General features: G+C 39.9%; 1 protein-coding gene across 11 annotated transcripts in view; it reads left to right on the top strand.

Annotated features, from left to right (window-relative positions):
* Window positions 1-18,736, top strand: part of CDC14B (cell division cycle 14B) — a 65,885-nt gene extending 47,149 nt beyond the window's left edge. For 2 of the 11 annotated variants that reach the window (XR_011558327.1, XR_011558329.1), the window contains exons 12-15: window positions 80-177; window positions 9,166-9,282; window positions 17,265-17,376; window positions 17,938-18,736. Coding sequence is in view for 6 of the 11 variants with exons in the window: in XM_070742796.1 (XP_070598897.1) it covers window positions 80-177; window positions 9,166-9,282; window positions 17,620-17,676; window positions 17,938-17,977 (312 nt within the window). In the remaining 5 variants the exon portion in view is untranslated. Of the gene's footprint in view, window positions 1-79; window positions 178-3,140; window positions 3,286-9,165; window positions 9,283-17,264; window positions 17,377-17,619; window positions 17,677-17,937 lie in introns of all 11 variants that reach the window. The other 9 variants (XM_070742796.1, XM_070742799.1, XM_070742797.1 and 6 more) reach the window with 7 other exon arrangements.
* Window positions 18,737-20,074: the final 1,338 nt, after the last annotated feature.

Genomic DNA, 20,074 nt, shown 5'->3' with positions numbered 1-20,074 from the left:
GGTAAATATGAATCTTCAGTAGTAGGGCTTGGAAAGCTTTGTTATAAATAAACTTTAATGACTTACCATTTATTTGCAGTACAGTGATGAAGAAGAAACACACACAGTAACACAAGGGGACAAGCTCCGTGCCCTTAAAAGTAAAAGGCAGGCAAAAGCATATTCAGTTCCATTAACGTAAGTTTAACTTTCTTTTGATTTTATAAATGCAAACACTTTTTTCTTTGAAATTTCGATTTCATTATGTTCCATGTTATTTTTAAACGCTTGTTGTAATACTTTGTGATTGAATCACTTACAAGCCTGCTCGTGATTTGATTTTATTATCACCAAATTTTTGTCACTCGTCACTAAGATGTACATGTAACCTTTCTCAAATGCTTTTTTAAACTTGAATGTTACACCAACTTCTCAGTTGTGATTGGCTGGAGCCTCCACGTGTGGGTAATGACTTCCATTGCTAGGAGACTGAGTCATAAGAATTTCCTGGTCACACCCCTCTGCTTGGCTGGCTTCTCCACTTTTTCTTACGACTCAGTAAGCAAGGAGACAGTGTTCTAATTAGCTTTGGCTAATTGAAGTCATCCCCTTGGAGTTTTTGTTTTTCTTCTCTTCTGCCACCTTTTGGATTTTGTCTGTGCAACAAGCAAAGTAAGCAGGAACAGGAGAGGAGCAGCTTCTATTGCCTTTTCACAACCTGCAGCTGCTGGTAAGTCAGTGGTTCTGCTCTGAATGTTTGAAGCGACCGCTTCCACCCTCTTCAGTCGCTGGCTATTTTTCTGTCTGGACATCTTTTTCCAAAGTTATTCTCTTGAGCGGATTTTTCAATGAGCCTGCGTTCTTCGTGCCTGCCGCTAAGAGTATGCTGATTCTTCCTCGGTACTGGGGGGGAGGGACCCTCCATCTTACAGTCTTTTACATTGGGGGAGTGGCTCCAGAGTCGTGAGCTGCTGCTGAGCCAGACTTCAACAAGGGCTTTTCCTGTGCCCTGTGTTGTTGTGCCTATTGGAGCTGACTGCCTCGTGGCAGCCATGCCATTTTTAATTGGGCCGACACTCGGCTCAAAGCAGCCATTTTGTTTCCCTTTTTCTTTGCCACGTTTGGCCTGTTTTTTGCTGTTGGTGCCTGCAAGTGGCTTTTTACACCTCATTTTTTCCTTGAATTTTACTCATTTGTGAAGGTCTCGATTCTGAGGGTTCTTGAATTTTTGCAGGCAGGTCTGGCGAAATGGTTGTCAACCAATACCCTCCCTAGACAGGTCACGGCCTTATCCATGGTCTTGACAAGGAATAGAGGTCAGCCTCTTGGTCACGATCCTAGGATTAAGAGTTTTCTGAGAGTAGCTAATGCTCCCGTGGTTCATGGCTATCCATCCTGGAATTTGCCTTTAGTGCTTCAGGCGCTCACCGGTTCCCCATTTGAGCCCCTTCGGTCTACCAGCCTGTCTGTTGACCCTGAAATTTGTTTTCCAAGTGGCAATCACATCTGCCAGCAATCTGAATTGACTGCTCTGTCCAGTGCATGAGGAGCTCTGTATTTTTCACACTGACAGGGTTGTTCTGCAGTTGGATCCTTTCTTTCTGCCTAAGGTTAACTCCTGGTTCCCCAGGGCCCAGGAGGTGGTTCTGCCGGACCTCTGTCCCGGGAAAATGCATCCCAGGGAATGTCGGTGGCATACCTTGGACATTTGGAGGGCTCTCCGCAGATACATCAAATGTACAGAGTCCTTTAGAAGGACAGAAGCCTTGTTCATGAATTATCAGCTTTTTTCAATAGGTAAGGAAGGTCACTCCATCTTCTATTGGGCATTGGCGTAGTGCTTCTATAGCACTGCCTACCAGGGGTGTATTACTGCCCACTCTACCTGAAGTGCAGCTACTTTATTTATTTATTTATTCATTAGATTTGTATGCCGCCCCTCTCCAAAGACTCGGAGCGGCTCACAACAAGAAACAATACAAATCCAATGATTAAAACAAATTTAAAACCCTTAATATAAAAAACAATTGTACATCTCATACTTTGGCTGCCACTCAAGCATCTATTCTTGACATCTGTAGAGCTGCGACCTGGTCATCCCCAACTAAAACAGGTAGTTTCTGTCCCATCCAGCACAGACTGGGAGGTACCCCACCCACGGGGTTCTTAACTTAGGCATGTCCCACATGTGGAGGCTCCAGCAATTGCAACCAAGAAGGAATGTTGGTTCTTACCTGATACGTTCATTCTAGTTGCTTGGGTGAAGCATCCACTCCCTCCCGAGTTCTTTGGGTTGGCGTCTGGTGTCTGGTGTGGCTGTTTTGGTTGGCGGTACTTTTCCTTGCCGATTATCTTCATTGCTTAAAAAACTGGAGAAACCAGCGAAGCAGAGGGGCATGACCAGGAAATTCTTACAACTCGATCTCCTAGTAACGGAGGTCATTACCCAGCAAAGCAACTTGAATGAACATATCAGGTAAGAACCAACATTCCATCTCAAAGCATTTTAATATTTTCTATTGAAATTGACTCTTGAATGAAAGGTCAGACTCATTGTTTTGGTCAGAATAACCTTGTTTCTAGACACCTTTGCTTATGAAGCTGTTGTCATGCCATCCCTTGTGCTGGGATGGGTTGTGCTATATCTTTAAAGGTATATGGTAATTTTGCTTTTATAGGGTTAGGTAAAGAAGCATAACTGATTAAAAATGCCATGCTTTTAAGAGTTAAATATTTAAAATATTCAAATATTGATAAGCAACATACCTCAGTGCTACATTTTGTGTGCACAGTATAGATAAAATGTAATATACATAGAACAGATTTAATCTGTTAATCATCCATAGAGTGCATGTGATATCAGAAGATCGTTTTGTAAATAAGGGGGTGGTAGGGCATTTTTTAAAAAAAAAATAGTACTTGAACCAGTCTAGGAATAATTCATATTTTAAGATGAAAGTGAGTTGCAGAAAAATGGGAAAGGTATTCCCTAAAACACAGCTAGCCTTTGCCCAGTGAGTGGAAAGCATTTTCCATCGTGAAAATTAATGGACATTTCTTTTAGATGAAATGTACCACTCATCTGCAAAGTTCTTGATTTTCCCACCCCCTTTTTTTGACTTCATGTTCATCTCTTCCTCCCCACCCTCACTCCTTTTTAGATGTCTCCTAGCTATACTGGCCTCTGCTCTGAGTAGCATTGTCATCTGGTGGATTGTGTGTGGCTCCCTTCTTCCCAACCTGCTATTCTGTCTAGATGGTTTAAGAACATAGGTCCATCAGAACCTCCCTTGGGAGAGCCACTGTGTAAGTGTCCCTATTACATTCTCTTCAGTAGCTCATTTTCTTGCCTTAATCATAATAAGTGCATTGTATCTAGCTTTTATTGTCATCTCCCCCTTGCCCCCTTCTTTGTTTAACTTTTCTAGGTACTTTTAGAAGCAAAAAGAGATGTAGTACAAGGGGTGATTTATCTGCCTTAGAATTTTCCTTTCAGTTGGAAGTCTCCTCTTGTCTGAGTGCTGGTCCAGATATTTTGTGTAGAAGATGTATATGTGTGCGGTGCTGTTTTTAATGTATGGTGAGATCGCTTCCTTTTGTCTGCATGTATGAGGAATTTAGTCTTTTCCTGGAATCCTTTGGGATAGGACCTGTTGACTTGTGTTTTCATTCCATAAGTGTGAAAAGCTGTAAACAAATAAGCCCATAGTCCAGACATTCAGTGCTATAGTTCTGTTATATTCCCGCTCCTCGTGTAATGACCAAGTTGTTAAGTGAAATGATCACTGATTAAATAGAAGACTGAAAGAGGGAGGGAGGGAGTGAAGGAGATGAAAGTGATTGGTTGTTTCCATCTCATTCAGCTAAGTTCTCTCTTGCTGCTCTGCCAGCATTACTCTTGCTGGTGTGCATTATTACCAAGCGTGTGGGTGGCGATTCCGGGGTTTCCCTCGCCCGCCGAGCAGGTGAGGAGCTCGGCGGCGGCGCAGCAGCAGCGTGGGTGGCGGCAAGACCCAGGGGGATTTCCCTCGGCCACCGAGCAGCTGAAGGGGCTCGGCGGCGGTGCAGCGGCAGTGTGGGTGGTGGAGGGAAATCCGGCGGCCCCAGTAGCAGGGAAAATTCCGTGGTTTTTTTCCTTGGTTCTGCAGTGTGGGGCCAGGAGCCAGGGGCTCAGCGTGCTGGCAGTTGAGAATGGATGAGGGAAGTCCCTGATTACCTTCTCTCTGGTGCACAGTTCCTCGTCGCCAGATGTTAGATCCTTGCAGGAATGAAGGACTGCAATCTTGTAATAATAACGGTTCTTTATTAACGAGGAGTAACGGTTTACAGAACTAAACAAAGACAAAACATGGCCGTGCCTGCAGCTATATATATGCCGGGCTGCCAGGCTGAGCCAACCAATCACCTTGTAGTATTTTCCCGCCCAAGGAATATGGGGCGGGTACAAGGCCTAACTGTCCTCTGGACACAACACGCGTGAAATTTGGTGATAAATGCAAGCATTGGTCAGAAAATGAATGGTTTATTACAGCAGCATTTGCAAATGGTTACTAAACAAGGAGTGGGTGTATGCCCTTTACCTTTCCTTCCTCTCCTGTCTCATGAATGCTTTGAAGTTATTGGAGCATTCCAATTACTGTATTTTTCATAGTATAAGACACACCTTTTTCCCACCTAAAAGAGGGTGGAAATATCAGTACATCTTATACAGTGAATACAGCCATTTTTGGCCTCCTGAAGCCCAGCCCCCACATCCCATTTTTGCAGAAAATGGGCCCATTTGTTTGCAAAAATGGGGTGCAGAGAGAGTTTGGGAGGCCTGCTGAGTGCTCCTTGGGGCTGGGGGAAGACAAAAAGACCCCCGTTTTGATGAAAAAACTGGCGAAAAACAGGGGCATTTTTGCCTTTTCCCAGCCCCTAGTAGCACTCTGCAGGCCTTCTAAACCTCCTGCACACCTCATTTTTGCAAATAATGGGCTGGTTTTTTTGCAAAAATGGGAATGTTTTGCCCTCCCCCATCCCCTAGGAGCACTCTGCAGGCTTTCCAAACCCTCTGTTTGCCCTGTTTTTCACAAAAACTGGTGAAAATGGGATGCACAGAGGATTTGTGAGGCCTCCAGAGTGCTTCTGGGGAATGGGGGAAGGCCCAAACATCCCCCTTTATGTGAAAAATGAGCCCATTTTTGCAAAAGAAAATGGAGTGTGCAGAGGGTTTGGGAGGCTTACAGAATGCTCCTGGAGGCCAGGGAGGGGGGGGGATGTGTTTTTCTTACTTACCTCTTTGAAATCTTGGTGCGTCTTCTATACTGGTGCGTCTTATAGTCTGAAAATATGGTAGTCAACATTGTATTTGGTTGTATGCAAAGTCATTCAATTAATAAAAAAGGTTTAACATTTTTTATATTGTTGTTATTTTAGACCATCAGTGGGGGCGGTGTTTTAAGACTTAAGAATACTGAATAAAATACTAAGCGAGAAGTCAAGTCCACTACTCTATTCATATTTATTTCTTGTTTGACTGACTGACTGACTGAGGCTTCTGTGCTCCCAAATTCCCATAGACTGTAAGGAGTTTTCAAGCCATCAAAACAAATGTTACAAGTTTTTTAAAAAAAAATCAAATGTATAAGCAGTCCAGAAAACAACAGGTGAAATGCCATCCCATGAAGTTTTGCAAAATCTCCACATTCCCAAATATCTTCCCTAAGATCCAGGTTTTCATAGCCTTTTGGAAGCCCAGTATTGAGAGGAGAACAGGTAAACTGTTCCAAAGGGGTCATCACTGAAAAGGGTTAACCCCAAAGTCAATAGCATCCCGGAAAGAAGGGATCTTCAGAAAACTCAAACTATCTGATTTCATTGGATGTTCAGTCCACAGAATGTGGTATAGAAAGTATCTATGTCTGAGCCATAAAGGTTTTAAAGTTGAAAAATAGCATCTTGAATTGCAACGAAAAACTAATTGACAGGTTTTGCACCTTCTGAAGTACCCTCTTGTTGTCATGGGAAAATTTTGATGACCCCACAACTATACAGGAAAATGCATGCTATATGATGAACTTTCTGAATGTTCTTCTAAGACAGACCAAGCAGATGAGTCCATCTGCAAGATGATTGTGCACAAAATTCCTTGATCCAGAAATGGCTACATTTATTGCACCAGGTGCATTTGAAGAAAGAACCTGCTATCCCAAGCCACCAGGTGCTATTTCAGCTGGAGTGGTGAATCTGGGACAATTCCCCAAATTGTCAGCCAAATCTGTTCAGGGCAGTGGAACCTAATGTATTATAATCTTTCAAGTTATCAAATACATAACCCCTCATTCTTGGCTAAGATTCAGCCAGAGCTTATTTTTCTCCATTTATATATTTCCAGCTTTCCACATTGTTGTCATAAACATGCCCTTTCCTTCTTCTGCAGTGTCCTGTGGAAGATAATTTGATATTTCTCAGCTACTTAAGGGGAAAAGAGCCACATTTGACCTTCTAAATGTGCTCCCCCCCCCTTCTTTCTCTTCTTAATATTGTTTGTTCTTTGCTCTTATTTTTATTAATGAAATATGGTTAACAAGACAGTAAAATTATTTGAATTACATTTCGGTATATTAACCTTTGACCATTGTGCCTCCTAATGATCTTTGGAATATTTCACATTTTTTATACTTGTCTTAGAATCTTGTACTGTATTGACCACTTTCTGTTTTGTTGGTAGCATTTAGCTCAGGATTCATGTCTTTTTCTGATTCTAATAATGTGCTGTAATGCATAACCAGATTATATTCATCTTGAGAAAATTACTTATTTTATTTGAATTATTATTACTGAAAGATAGCATGCTTTGTATTTTTATTTTAATTGCAAAATATGACATTTCTACTGTATATATTGTGTGTTTGAAATATTAATGTCAGGTTTCCTGGGGATGAATAATTCCATTTTTCATTTTTGACTATACCAATAATGAAATATTCACTCCAACTCAGTGAGATAAGTTATTGGATGGGGGCACATTACCAAGAGGATGAGTCATTTAATCATTAACTATCCTTTACACTTTTCATTACAGTGGTAGTCATGAGTAGATGTTGCTCATTTGTGGGATTTAAAAAAATATAGTTTATTGTTGGAAGAAAACTGTTGCCATCTCCAATTTCCCTTCCAAGTGAGGGAAGGGGAGGATTTTTGTTACTTTGTGGAGGGAAGCCTAACATCTAAGGCAGGTGTGTCCAACCCATGGTTGGTCACATGCAACCGTGGACAGCTAGTAATGTGACCCACAAGATAGTTAACTTTTGACATTTGATTTTGGAGATATTTATATACATTAACTGCCTTACATATTTTATATATGGGCCAGAGCAGTTCCTCTTCCAGTCCAGGCAAACCAAAAGGTTGAGCATCCATGATTTAAAGTATGCTGTTGGCCAGCTCATCTCCACCATGCATATCCGCACACCTCCTGCCAGCCAGCTGATTTAAAGCCCGTTTCCAGAATTCCAAGAATCCTGTTTTTTGTCCTCCCAAGGTTCGAAGCTTTCCTTGAGTCTCTGGGAGGGCGAAAACTGCCTCCCCTAGGCTCTGGAAGTGAGAAACGGGACCTGATGAAGTGGACAAGGCCATTGGAGTTGTGAGTTCCGCCTGTTTGCTGGATCCGTGTCCCTCCTGGCTGGTTTCGGCCAGCAGGGAGGTGACACGGAGCTGGGTCCAGGAGATTGTCAATGCTTCTTTGGGGAGGGGGTCCTTCCTGGCTCCCTACAAGGAGGCTTTCCCTGGACACAGCCATTCTCAACATCTATCATCCAGTCTCCAACCTTCCCTTTATGGGGAAGGTTGTTGAGAAGGTAGTGGCGCTCCAGCGGTCCTTGGAAGAAGCCGATTATCTAGGCCCTCAACAGTGAGGATTCAGACCCAGTTACAGCACAGAAACTGCTTTGGTCATACTGATAGATGATCATTGGCAGGCCCAGTACAGGGGCTGGTCCTCTGTCCTGGTGCTTCTTGACCTCTCAGCAGCTTTCAATACCATCGACTATGGTATCCTTCTGTGATGGCTGGAGGGGTTGGGAGTGGGGGGGACACTGTTTTGCAGTGGTTCTCCTCCTACCTCTCTGGCCGATCGCAGTCAGTGTTAGTGGAGGTCAGAGGTCGACCTCGAGGCTTCTCCCTTGTGGGGTGCCTCAGGCTGTTAGGTCAACTGTGGCGAGGAGGGCGCTTGCCCAGGTTCACCTGGTGCACCAGTTGCAGCCCTATTTGGACAGGGAGTCTTTGTTCACAGTCACTCATGCCCTCATCACCTCGAGATTCGACTACTGCAATGCTCTTCTACATGGGGCTACTTTTGAAGAGTGTTCGGAAACTTCAGATCATGCAGAATGCAGCCGTGTGAACTACTATGGGCCTCCCTAGGTGCGCCCATGTTTCATCAACACTCTGTGGCTTGCACTGGCTGCCGATCAGTTTCCGGTCACAATTCAAAGTGTTGGTAATGATCTATAAAGCCCTACATGGCATCGGACCAGAATACTTATGGAACTTCCTTCTGCCGCACGAATCCCAGCAGCCGATTAGGTCCCACAGAGTTGGCCTTCTCCGATTCTCGTCGACTAAACAATGTCGTCTGGCGGGACTAGGTGAAGAGCATTCTTTGTGGCAGCCCCAGCCCTCTGGGATCAACTCCCCCTGGAGAAATTGCCATCACTGCCTTACCATTTCTGATTTTCCTCCTTTCCACTGATATTTTGGGGAGGAAACATAAAGATACCCCTCATAGCTTTGCAACTTTCAAGAGTACAGTACAGCAGCTCATTTTGTCCTTGCTATGAAATACATAAGTGTACAATTAATATTTGGATACATTTGCCTTCTGGCATACCACAAGATTCGCAGAGTTTTTTTCCATTTTTATAGTTGAAGAGTATATGGATATGCATATAGCTGATTCTTGATCTTCTATAATCTTTTTTGGCACATTAAAAAAATATTATTTTTCTGAGAAGCCCTAAACTAGAAAAAAAGATAGAAATACTAATGTTTTCACTGAAACCTATAAAAACATAAAAGACGAAGGCTGAATAAATCTGTCCACTTTACCCCATTTTTTAGATCTGGAGACCACATAACATATCACTCTTACTGTGCATTATATGTTTTCAGTTTATTTGATATATCTTTTTCCCACTCTTTCAGAGTAATTCTGCAATCCAGTGTTCAGAAAAGTAAACAGTCTGAACTTAGCCTTTCTGACAGTGCAGGCCTTTCTAAAAGAACTACCAGGTCTACTGCAAGAAAAAAGAGTTTTAAAAGGTGAGAATTACTGTCCTGAATTCCAGAACCTATCAATTAATGAAGGCTGAATTTTTACATTTTCATGATTCATTTAAAATCTTTTTTTTTTTTTTTTTGGCTGTGGTGGTAAACCATAATTTAGGCTGGTAAAAAGGAACCACAACCTTTCACACTTCATGGTAGGCACAAAATAGAAATAGCTGAACTATCTGAAATTAATTTGAAATTTCTGTCTCGTATATTTTATGAAATTTGTAGATCATCATCATTTACGAGAGCAAGTCTAATTAAAAAAAAGGAATTAGAAAATATTTTTTAAAGGAGCAGCCTAGAAAATAAAATAATTCCCTTTTCAGATTACATAGACTCAACGAAGTGTGTGAATATGTAATTGAATATTTTGAATGAGTGTTGTAATGTAACTCCTTATAAAGAGGTACTTCCACTGCTTTGTGAGTAACATATTTGTGCAAAAGGAGTTTAGTTTCTCATCATGCTCAGAGATTTTGAGAATAGAGTTAGTTGAAAAAAATCCCCTGGGTTTTTAATATGCAGCCTTTTTCAGTGGTTTTGAGTGGTTCATGAAAACATTGTGTAACTTTATAACTCAAGAAAGAAAAACATATTCCACCATCTTTAGTAACCAGCAACCTGTTTGTAATTATAAGTTCCAATTTACATACAGATCAGAGTTTAAAAAAGACTTAGGAACGGATCTCATTCTTAATCCAGAAATTATGTGTTATTAAGTGAGAAAGGATTTTACTTCTATTCTTGTACTTGACTGGCACTTTCAATGTTGCTAAGACATCAATTTTTTTAAATTATAAAAACAAAGGTTTGGTAAAAAATGTCTATATTCACGGAATTTGTTATTATTTCAAAAAAATCTTGCCTAACTCTACATTTCAAATTCATGATCCATTCTCATAGATCATGTACTGCCTAGGTATTTATTGCCTCAGAAGATTGCCAGAGAGTCTGACATTTCTGGTAATCTTTCCTGTTCCCATTGAAGCTTCAGTGTGTGGAATTCTTTGCATTTTAATATTATTCATTTCATTTCCATTATCACCTAATAAATTTCAACTACAAAAATTGTCAGTTCTCCAGTGTGCTGCTAAGGAGAGCCCAGCATAGGTGAATGGTAGGGACTGAATTTTAATTTATTCAATTTGAAGAGCACCTCTAGCTGCCTAGCAGGTCTGTTTTTAAAATTCAGTCATAGTATAGAGATGCATTTTTTTTCTCCTCAATGAATGTTCTTCAGTTTATACAGTGCCACCACTAGAATGGCTGATAATGGGGATCTGAACCCTGTGGAGGAGTCTTCCAAAGCCCCGCTCCCATGAAGATCAAAGACAAGAGTCATACAACTAAGGGCAAGGCCAAAGCCTCAGCCTCTTCTTCAATGGCACTCAAGGAGACAGAGAGAAGAATCAGGGCCATAGAGAAGCAAATGGAGCAGGCCCAAAAGCAGGCCTTTGTTCCAGCCTTTCCTCCACCTGAATTACCATTAGTCTTGCCCTCTCAACCAATATTGTTATCACCTTCACCACAGGCCAACCTAACATTGCCTCCGGCCCAACCTGACCCTACAGTGACAGTCACAGATAGGGATTGGTCCCCTGGCCAACCAAGGATGGCCCAATCTCCAGTACCAACAGAACCCTGGGGGCCTGAGAGACTGTAAGTCACAGTCTTTGACACATACAGACCTTACTTCTTTCTTTCCACACCATTTTAAACTGACCTGCTAGGCAGCTTCAGGGCACTCCTCAAATTGAATAAATTAAAACTCAGTCCCTACCAATTAGACTGGAGTATTACCCATGTTGGACTCTCCATGCAGCGCAGGTAAGTCAACGGTACTTCTCAAATTTTTTGCCTTTTTTAAATAGTCTTGCAAAATCACAATGTTAGAGGAGGGTATTGTGTTCATCAAATCCAACCTCCTGCTCAGTGTAGGAATCCAAATGAAGTATCCCAGGCAGATTATTTTGTAGATTCATATCCAATGAAAAGGGACTCGTCTCTTTATAATTTATTCTATTGCTGATCCACTTCTATTTTTCTTTTATCTCTTGTAACTTAAATCCATGCTTCTGCCTTTTGAACTAGAAAGGCAGAAAAAATAGGCATTGATATTTTGATGATAACCTTCAAATATTTGTACAGCACCATAGGATCACCGTCAATTGTCCTGTCTGAAAGTTATATATACACAGCTTCTTAAATCATTCTTCATAGGGCAGTGATGGCGAACCTATGGTACAAGTGCCGCAGGTGGCACACGGAGCCATATTTGCTGGCACGCAAGCCATTGCCCTAGCTCAGCTCCAACATGGATGTGTGTGCCATCCATCTGATTTTTGACTCACATTGAGACTCCGGGAAGGCAGTTTTGGCTTCCAGAGAGCCTCCAGGGAGATGGGGGAGGGCATTTGTACCGTCCCCTGGCTCCAGGGAAGACTTTGGAGACTGGGAAGGGTGAAATTCAAGCCTACTGGGCCCACCAGAAGTTGGGAAGCAGGCCATTTCTGGTCTCCAGAAGGCCTCCGGAAGCTGTTTTTGCCCTAATTTCACCATAATTGAATTATGGGTGTGGCACTTGTACATGCATCATAGCATGCGCCCACCCCCTTTCGGCACTTGAAGAAAAGAAGGTTCGCCATCACTGTCATAGGGCTTCATTTCTAGTCTCCTGGAGGCTTTGAATTCATTGTTTTCATTGTCTTTCTTTGAACCTTCTTGATTTTTTATGAATAGCATTAAAGCATTTAGACTTGTATACCACTTCATAGTGCTTTGCAGCTCTCTCTAAGCAGTTTACAGAGTCAGCATATATTGCCCCCAACAATCTGGGTCCTTATTTTATCCATCTTAGAAGGATGCAAGGCTGAGTCAACCTTGAACTGGTAAGATTCAATCTGCCAAACTGCTGGCAGCTGGTGATCAGCAGAAGTAGCCTGCAGTACTGCACTCTAACCACTGTACCACCAAAGCTCTTATAATCATTGAGGTGTGGTGGCCAGAACATGATACAGTACTTTAACCATAACAGAATAAAATAAAATAATTATGGAGCCATTGCTGGTTCATATTTATTTTATTGCACTTGAGTCTATTAAGTTTTGGTCTGTTACCTTTGACCGTTTTCTCTAAGCTGTTCTTTTTTACCAAAAATATTCTCAGATTGTATTTCTGTCTTCTAGTATATTAGTTATCCCACTCAATTTTGTATCACCTGCAAACATGATAAGCATTCTATCCATCTTACCACCCAAATAGTTAATGAAGATACTAAAATTGATGGTGCCTTGTTTATCTGATGCAGAACTCAGCTTTTTCTGAGTACAATTTTTGAGCCAGTTAAGCATCAAACTAATTATTGTGTCATACATAGCATGGTATGTAATCAAATGCTTTGGTATCAAAAGCATTGGTATATAATATCTACAGCACAATCTATTACAGGTAAAAAAGAATTAAGATTCTGACGTCTGTAAATTAACATATAGGTTGTCCTCGACTTACAACCACAATTGAGAACTTAATTTATGTTACTAAGTGAGAGGTTTGTTAAGTGAATTTTGCCCCATTTTACAACTTTCTTTCCACACTTCTTACATGACAAACTGCAGTTGTTAAATTAGTAACACCTTTGTTAAGTGCTTCCCCATTGACTTCGCTTGTCAAAAGATCATAAAAGGTGATCACGAGCCCAGGACACAGAAACCATGATAAATATGAACCAGTTGTCAAACATCCAAATGTAAATCATGTGACCATGGGATGCTACAACAGCCATAAGTGTGAAAAATGGTCATAAATCATTTTTTTTTTAGTATTGTAACTTTGAACATTCCCTAAATGAATGGTTGTAAATCAAGTACTACCTATATTGGTTTTTTTAATGGTCATTAATTTATGCTTTTGATCAAGTGCCTTAATATAAGTCAATGTCAGACTCCCTGGTTTGTGGTTGGTTGAATCCTCCTTTTACTATTTATCAAGATAATAAGGACATTTATACGCAGTTCCACTCATCTGGCATTTGTCCAAAATTTATCAAAAGATAATAGATATAGTTCTATGAGGACCTTCAACTTGTTCCTTCCACAATCTAGGATGTAATTCATCAGACCCTGCATATTTAAATTTCACAGTTTCCTGGCAGAATGAAAAGTTACTTTGCTATTAAGACTGAAGTAAAACATAAGTTAAAAAGGCTTTATCTTTTATCATTACTAGTATAGGTGCTAAAGTTTTTGCCTTTGTTGAGCAATGATACTTTTCCATTTTGAACCTATTCCACCACCACCCCAAAACCCCTAACATTCTTGGTTCCTGAACCCATTGCTAGCCTTAGTTCATCCTAATCTTTTGGTTGCTAACAGCATCTGTTAGATGTAGTTTTTTTTGTTTTGCAATATATTTACACTTTTCATTATGTTCAATATCCACTACATTTGCCATGCTGGTTTCTTTTATTTAATTCTACTTTTTCTCTGTGGACTGCTTCAGATACACCATGTAACTTGCATTGTATAGATATATTCTTCTTTTGACTGTTTCCAATAGGGTTATATCCTAATTTGTTCTGACTGTAATAGTTGTCAGTGTAATGGAAAAATAACTAAGTAGTGGTAAGGTTTGATATCACCCATAATAGAGGAATGGTTGCTGAAGATGATGGAACTTGCAGAGATAGTTAAATTGACTTCCTTGATTAGAGAAAAAACAGTTTCTACATTTATGGTTGACTGAAAACCCCTTATAGATTTTTTTATATGAAACAGAAATAAATGCACTAATGACTTGTGGTTTTGATGATGGGGGGGGGGATTAGGTAATAGAAAAAATTTGAGCTCTTTGTAATTCTAGAGTATGATAAGATTAATCACGTTTATGTTTTGCTGCAGGAAAAAACGGGAGCTTCTTTCTCTATTTCTCTATTTTTTCCCCTTATTCTGTGGGACTTTGTTGTTTTTTTGTTTTTCTTTAAAAGCTTGCTATGTGTCTTTCCGAATTTAATTTACTCATCCGATTTGTATAGCTGCTCATGTCAAACCAGTGACTCAATTATAAAAACAATTGAAATAAATAATGCCAATACCCCCCTCCCCAAAAAAGAATATAAATATAAGTAGCAGCCAAGGGATATTACCAATTGTTGTTATCAATATAACAAGAAATGCTACCCTTCACACACTTGGACCCCTAGGCCATGACACATAGCCAGATCTTCAACACTTTCTGAAAGTCTATCAGGGTCATAGCCATCCTACTCTCTGGAGCAGGGGTAGGCAAAGTTGGCTCTTCTATGACATGGGGACTGGATTTAAGCATATGGTAAAAAACACCCAAATAATAACAGAGAGAAAAAACCCCACCCCTCACCTGTTTTTGGAAATGGTTCAAGAGTTCACACACACAAGGGGGGAGGAGACAGGAATGGAAAAAGAGAGGAGGAGAGGGGGAAGGAATGAGAGAAAAAGGGAGGAAGAGGGATAAATGAGAAACAAATGAGAGAGAAGGGGAAGGAGACAGGAGAGGTACCCAGAAATGAGAACAATGGTAGAAATTTGAGGAGGGATGATTGATTATTAAATATGGATTGACTATGGAATATTGGTAAAATATATATTTAGGTGTTGTTTAATATTTGGATGTATTAATTCGTAAAATTGGATTAGAATTTTAGAACTATATAGAATTATTTAGGTAAAAATTAATGGAAGATACATATGATAAACAAGGGGTTTATGATATGTACTGTATGATTTTATGAGTTTGCATTATGAATTTAAAATATACTTGGAAATGTAGAAGATTGATGAAAGTTAATAATAGTAAATGCTAAGTGCCTGAAAATTAATTGAGCTTGGAAATATTGAATGAAATTTTAGAAAAGTATAATTTATGGAAATATGTGCAGTGTGCATAGGGATTTTTTTCATAGTTTTTTTTATAGTCCAGCCCTCCAATAGTCTGAGGGACAGTGAACTGGTGCCCTGTGTAAAAAGTTTGGGGACCCCTGCTCCAAACTATTCCTCAAAGGCAGATAGTGTTGCAGTAGTCCAGTTGGGAGCAGTGAGTAGAGCTGTTGATTCAAGGAATGGGTAGAACTGACACATAATTTGAAGATGTGCAAAGGTTGTTTTTGCAATAGCTGCTCCTCCTCTTCCAATAAGAGCTGAACTCAAGAGAACCACCAGATTGCACCAGGTCCATCTGAAACAGTGCCACCCCATCAAGACCAGAGGCAGATAAACATGGTATTGGAATGCCCAAACACCCAAAGTTACTCAGTTTTGCTTGGGTTGAGGCTAAACCCATTGCACCCCATCTAGGCCTTCGGAGTGGGAGAGCAGCTGTAGATTGGCTTCAATCTTTGGAGAGAAAGAGCACTTCTGCTGGACAACTGATTGGAAACTAGGCAGCTCTGGTTTCATAATACAGTAATACCTTGTCTTACGAACCTAATTGGTTCCCGAATGCAGAACCTGGAAGTTCAGCAAAAGTTCAGGTTCGGGTAGCCGCCAAGAAGCCCCGCCACCCGGCTGTCACCTTTTGAAACAGCCGGGGGGCTTCTCGGTGGCCTCCCGAATGCTGAACCCGGAAGTTCGGGTTCAGGAGGACGCTGGGAAGCCCCCCGGCTGTTTCAAAAAGTGACAGCCGGGCAGCGGGGCTTCTCAGCGGCCTCCCAAACCCGAACTTTTGCCGAACTTCCGGGTTCAGCATTCGGGAGCCTGACCACACCTGATTACAGGTGCCTCCCGCCGCCCGGCTGTCATCTTTTGAAACAGCCGGGGGGCTTCTCGGCGGCCTCCCGAACGTCAAACCCGGAAGTTCGGGTTTGGCGTTCGGGTTCAGGAGGATGCTGGGAAGCCCCCTGGCTGTTTCAAAAAGCGACAGCTGGGCGGCGGGGGTGGGTTCATAAGACGTTCGTAAGAAGAGGCAAAAAAATATCCAAACCCCGGGTTCGTATCTCGGGTTGCTCGTATGGCGAGGGGTTCGTATCATGAGGTACCACTGTACTTCTTTTTGAAATGCAGAGATTTTCCCCATACTATTACAAGAATGTTTCTGAATAGGCAAAGCGCTCTGTAGGAGGATGGTTGGGATCATCCTGGATCTTCTTATATAGGTTGCTTTTCTTCAGCTGATTCCTTTATAGAGAAAATTAGCACAAAAGCAAGTAACTTTGTATTTGGAAAACTGTTAAAAAGTAATTATTTTTGAGGCTTTTCTATTTCATGTACCTCTTACTAGTTCTAGTTCTCTCTCCCTCTCTCATTTAAAGCTAAAGATTACCATTTCATTTTGTCTAGAAATGAGAAAGAATAGCACGCATTTCAAAATATATTATAGTTTATAAATTTTTTTTTATCATGCTAGTGTAAAAAGTTGTGATTATCCAAAGCATCTAGGCATTCTGAAATTATTCATGTAGACTCCCATAAAGCAGATAGAAATGGAAATATAGACAGGCACTGAATGGGTATAATCACAAAGACGTTCCATATATTTTTGATTTAGCACTGTATCAAGCAACACTTAAAAGTCCCTAGAAAAACCTGGTGCATTTCTTTCAAAGCAGATAATTGCCTTCTCTTTTGCCCAAACTAATTTATCAGTTTGTTCGTGGATAATCTTGAATGTTTCCTGATGCTTTAGGAAAAGAGCTCACCCTTGCTGAAAGAAAAATGCTGTCTTACAATAAGATAGTCTGGTTAATGTCAAGCTAGAGATCATATTATCATTAGAGATAGATTAATGTAATAAAACACTTTATAGATACAGTATGATTGCTGCAGGGGGGTTGTTCACAAATACTACTAATATAAGACGAAGGCCTCAGAGGTATATAGATGTATCAGTTGGCTATAAAACTGGAATCTTAAGCTCATGGAACATAATTTTCAAGAGTATTTAAATAACTCCCTCCCCTCTTTCTCTTGAAATTGGCTGGAACCCAATACTACAAATGAAAGAGCCATCCCTTGTTGCTTCAGTTAGCACTTTAGGGAACAAGATATTATATTGAGAAGATGAGTGGAGAGAGGATGGATTTTAAGAGGCTTGAAGAATAGGAGCGAAAGCACAGTAAGTGTTAAACCTATTATTTAAATAGAGCTCTTTTTTTCACTTATTCTAGTATTTTTAAAGTAACGGTTTCAAAAAGGTGTTTAATAATCTTTCAAAGGCCACCACTTGCTTCTAACAATGTCAGTTGCACTTGACTTCCAGATTTAAATTGGAAGATGAATGAAGTGAGAGAGCATCATCTATTTAATCCTAACCACTTAAAATATTTTTTTCTTTACTTTTTTTCTACTTTTCTCACAGTCTCATGCCTCAGAGGGAAAGAAGGAAAGGGGATGCTTTACAACAAATACTCTTATGGTACTTTTATCCCACTGCTTTTTCTTCATGAATCTGAGCTTGTTTTCTAACAATGTAACCTGAGTGTGGCTGACTTTTGTTGTTGAGGTTATATTATTTTCAGAAATTTCAATCACCCCTTCCCTCTTCTAAGATATTTTTGATTTATTTGCTGACTTAGTCTTAATTGGCTGTTATGATGGTTAAATGGTTCGTTTTTAGCTGTTATTTATATACGTCTCTTATATATCTTATCTCCCATATATTTCTTTATCATTTCAGCACTACCCCTAAGCCAAGGACGAGAAGTGTGCTGCGTTGAACAATGAAGATTCAAGATAATGCAGAGAGAGAAAAAGAGACATTGTTTTCAATTAAAACATTGAAGATTGATTTTTTTTTCTTTTAAAAAGTGGTCTATTTCAGCTCTTGTACAAGAGTGTTAATTTATTGTCACTACAACAATGATTTTTTTTTACTGCTTTAATAATGGCTTGTAAATTTTAGCCTTTTGTCTAATATCTCTTTTATCAAGAGAACTTTTTTTTTGTACAATGCTTAGGGATAAAATGTGATGGCAATCATTTAATCTTCTGTCTAACAACTGATAAGGGGGAGTGCATATATTATTTGCTTGATGTATAAATTTTCTCTTATGATGGAAATGGAGAAACTGGGAAAGTGTACTCTTCTTCCCTTCATCCCCCCCAATAATATGATTGCTCTTTGCATACATTACCTATCCTAATTGTATTAGGATTTCTATCATATATTTCTAAATTACTATCCACCAAAGAGTGCTTTATTTTCATAGATTTAGTTTCTAGTCTTGCAAATTATACCACTGCCTAAAGTGTTACTTACTACTTTTAATTAACAGAAACAGTTTGGAAGAATTGTAACAAATTGTGTGCTGTTGGAATATCAGTCTTAATTGTTAAATTAGTGAATTAAAAAACTGTTGTACAGATACTTCAGATTATAATTTGACAAAATGCACTAGAAAAATACAGCTGATCAAATGTTCTATATATACTTATACATTTATCCCTTTGTCATTAAAAGAAACACTGCTTACAAATTGGCTCTCCTCACCCTGAGATTCTGTTATCAGACACCATTCCTTCCTAGCATTAAATATTGCATAGTAGTGATTCTGCTAATAGTCAGGTATTCATTTTGGCTCAGTCTGCAGAAATAGGTGTTTGGATTTGTTCTGTATGCAAAATTAGTGGCATATCAATGTTGTGATTCCAAGGACATGCCAATAGGCTGAGTAAGAGAAGAGTGTAACTTGCTATTTCTCCATGTCATTTAAATTAAAAGTTCATAATTACAGATCAACCTATGACCACAATTCAGCCCAGATTTTCTGTTGCTAAGTGAAATGATTGTGAAGTGAGTTTTGCCCCATTGTATGACTTTTCTTACCACAATTGTTAAGTAAATCTGGCTCGCCGTTGACTTTGCTTGTCAAAAGATGGTAAAAGGTGATCACATGACCCTGGGACACTGCAACCATCATAAATATGAACCAGTTGCCAACTGGCCAAATTTTCATCACATGACCATGGGGATGCAGCACTGGTATTAAATCACTTCTTTTTAGTGTCATTGTAAGTTTGAATGATCACTAAATGGTTGTAACTTGAGGACTACCTGTATTCACTTCTCAGTGCAGCAGTAGATCTGTACTGAAATCTAAAGAAAGACAGTGGGCTATAATTATTAACATTGCTAGTCTTCAAAAGCTAAGCAAGAATTGTTATAACTATTCTCTTGTCCCATCTGGACTTCACTGTCCTTGCAAGGAAAATTTAGTTAACGGATAATGCAAGTCATCCTGATGTTGGGTTGTGACTCTTGTTAGCCCTAGCCAATATGATTGAAGATAAGAATTTGCTGTCAAAATATCAGTAAGGATAAGGGTTGTCCATCCTGGTACAGCTCCATTTCTCTAGTAAAGAATAATGTTTTTAAAAAAATGCTTGATGAAGCTCAAAATGCCTGTAGCTAATCATACAAGTAAGAATGTTAGGAGTCTGTCTTGAACAGCTGCCTTGTTAGGAGTAAGGTTAAATTTTAGGCATGTGGCTTTGCTTTAAACAAAAAAAAATCACATAGCATTAATACTAGAGACCTGTACCATGTTTTAGGCCGATTAATCATTTTGATATTCATAGCTACTTTATTAAAATAGCTATATGCCATTAAGTCTCTGATTTGAATCCAAGCAGCCGCTTCATGATTTGTCTCCAACCTGGCGCTCCAGAAACTTTATTGATTCATTCATTCCCATTGTAGAAATGAATGAATCAATAAACCAGTTGCCAAGCATTTGAACGTTGATCACATGACCACAGGGATGCTGCAATGGATGCAAGTATGAAAAATGTTTACATAAGTCACTTTTTCCCCC

This window comes from Erythrolamprus reginae, chromosome 2, assembly GCF_031021105.1.
Source record: "Erythrolamprus reginae isolate rEryReg1 chromosome 2, rEryReg1.hap1, whole genome shotgun sequence".
NCBI lineage: Eukaryota > Metazoa > Chordata > Lepidosauria > Squamata > Dipsadidae > Erythrolamprus > Erythrolamprus reginae.
Note: the sequence above shows the minus strand (reverse complement) of the source record. Positions and strands in the feature narration are given on the sequence as shown.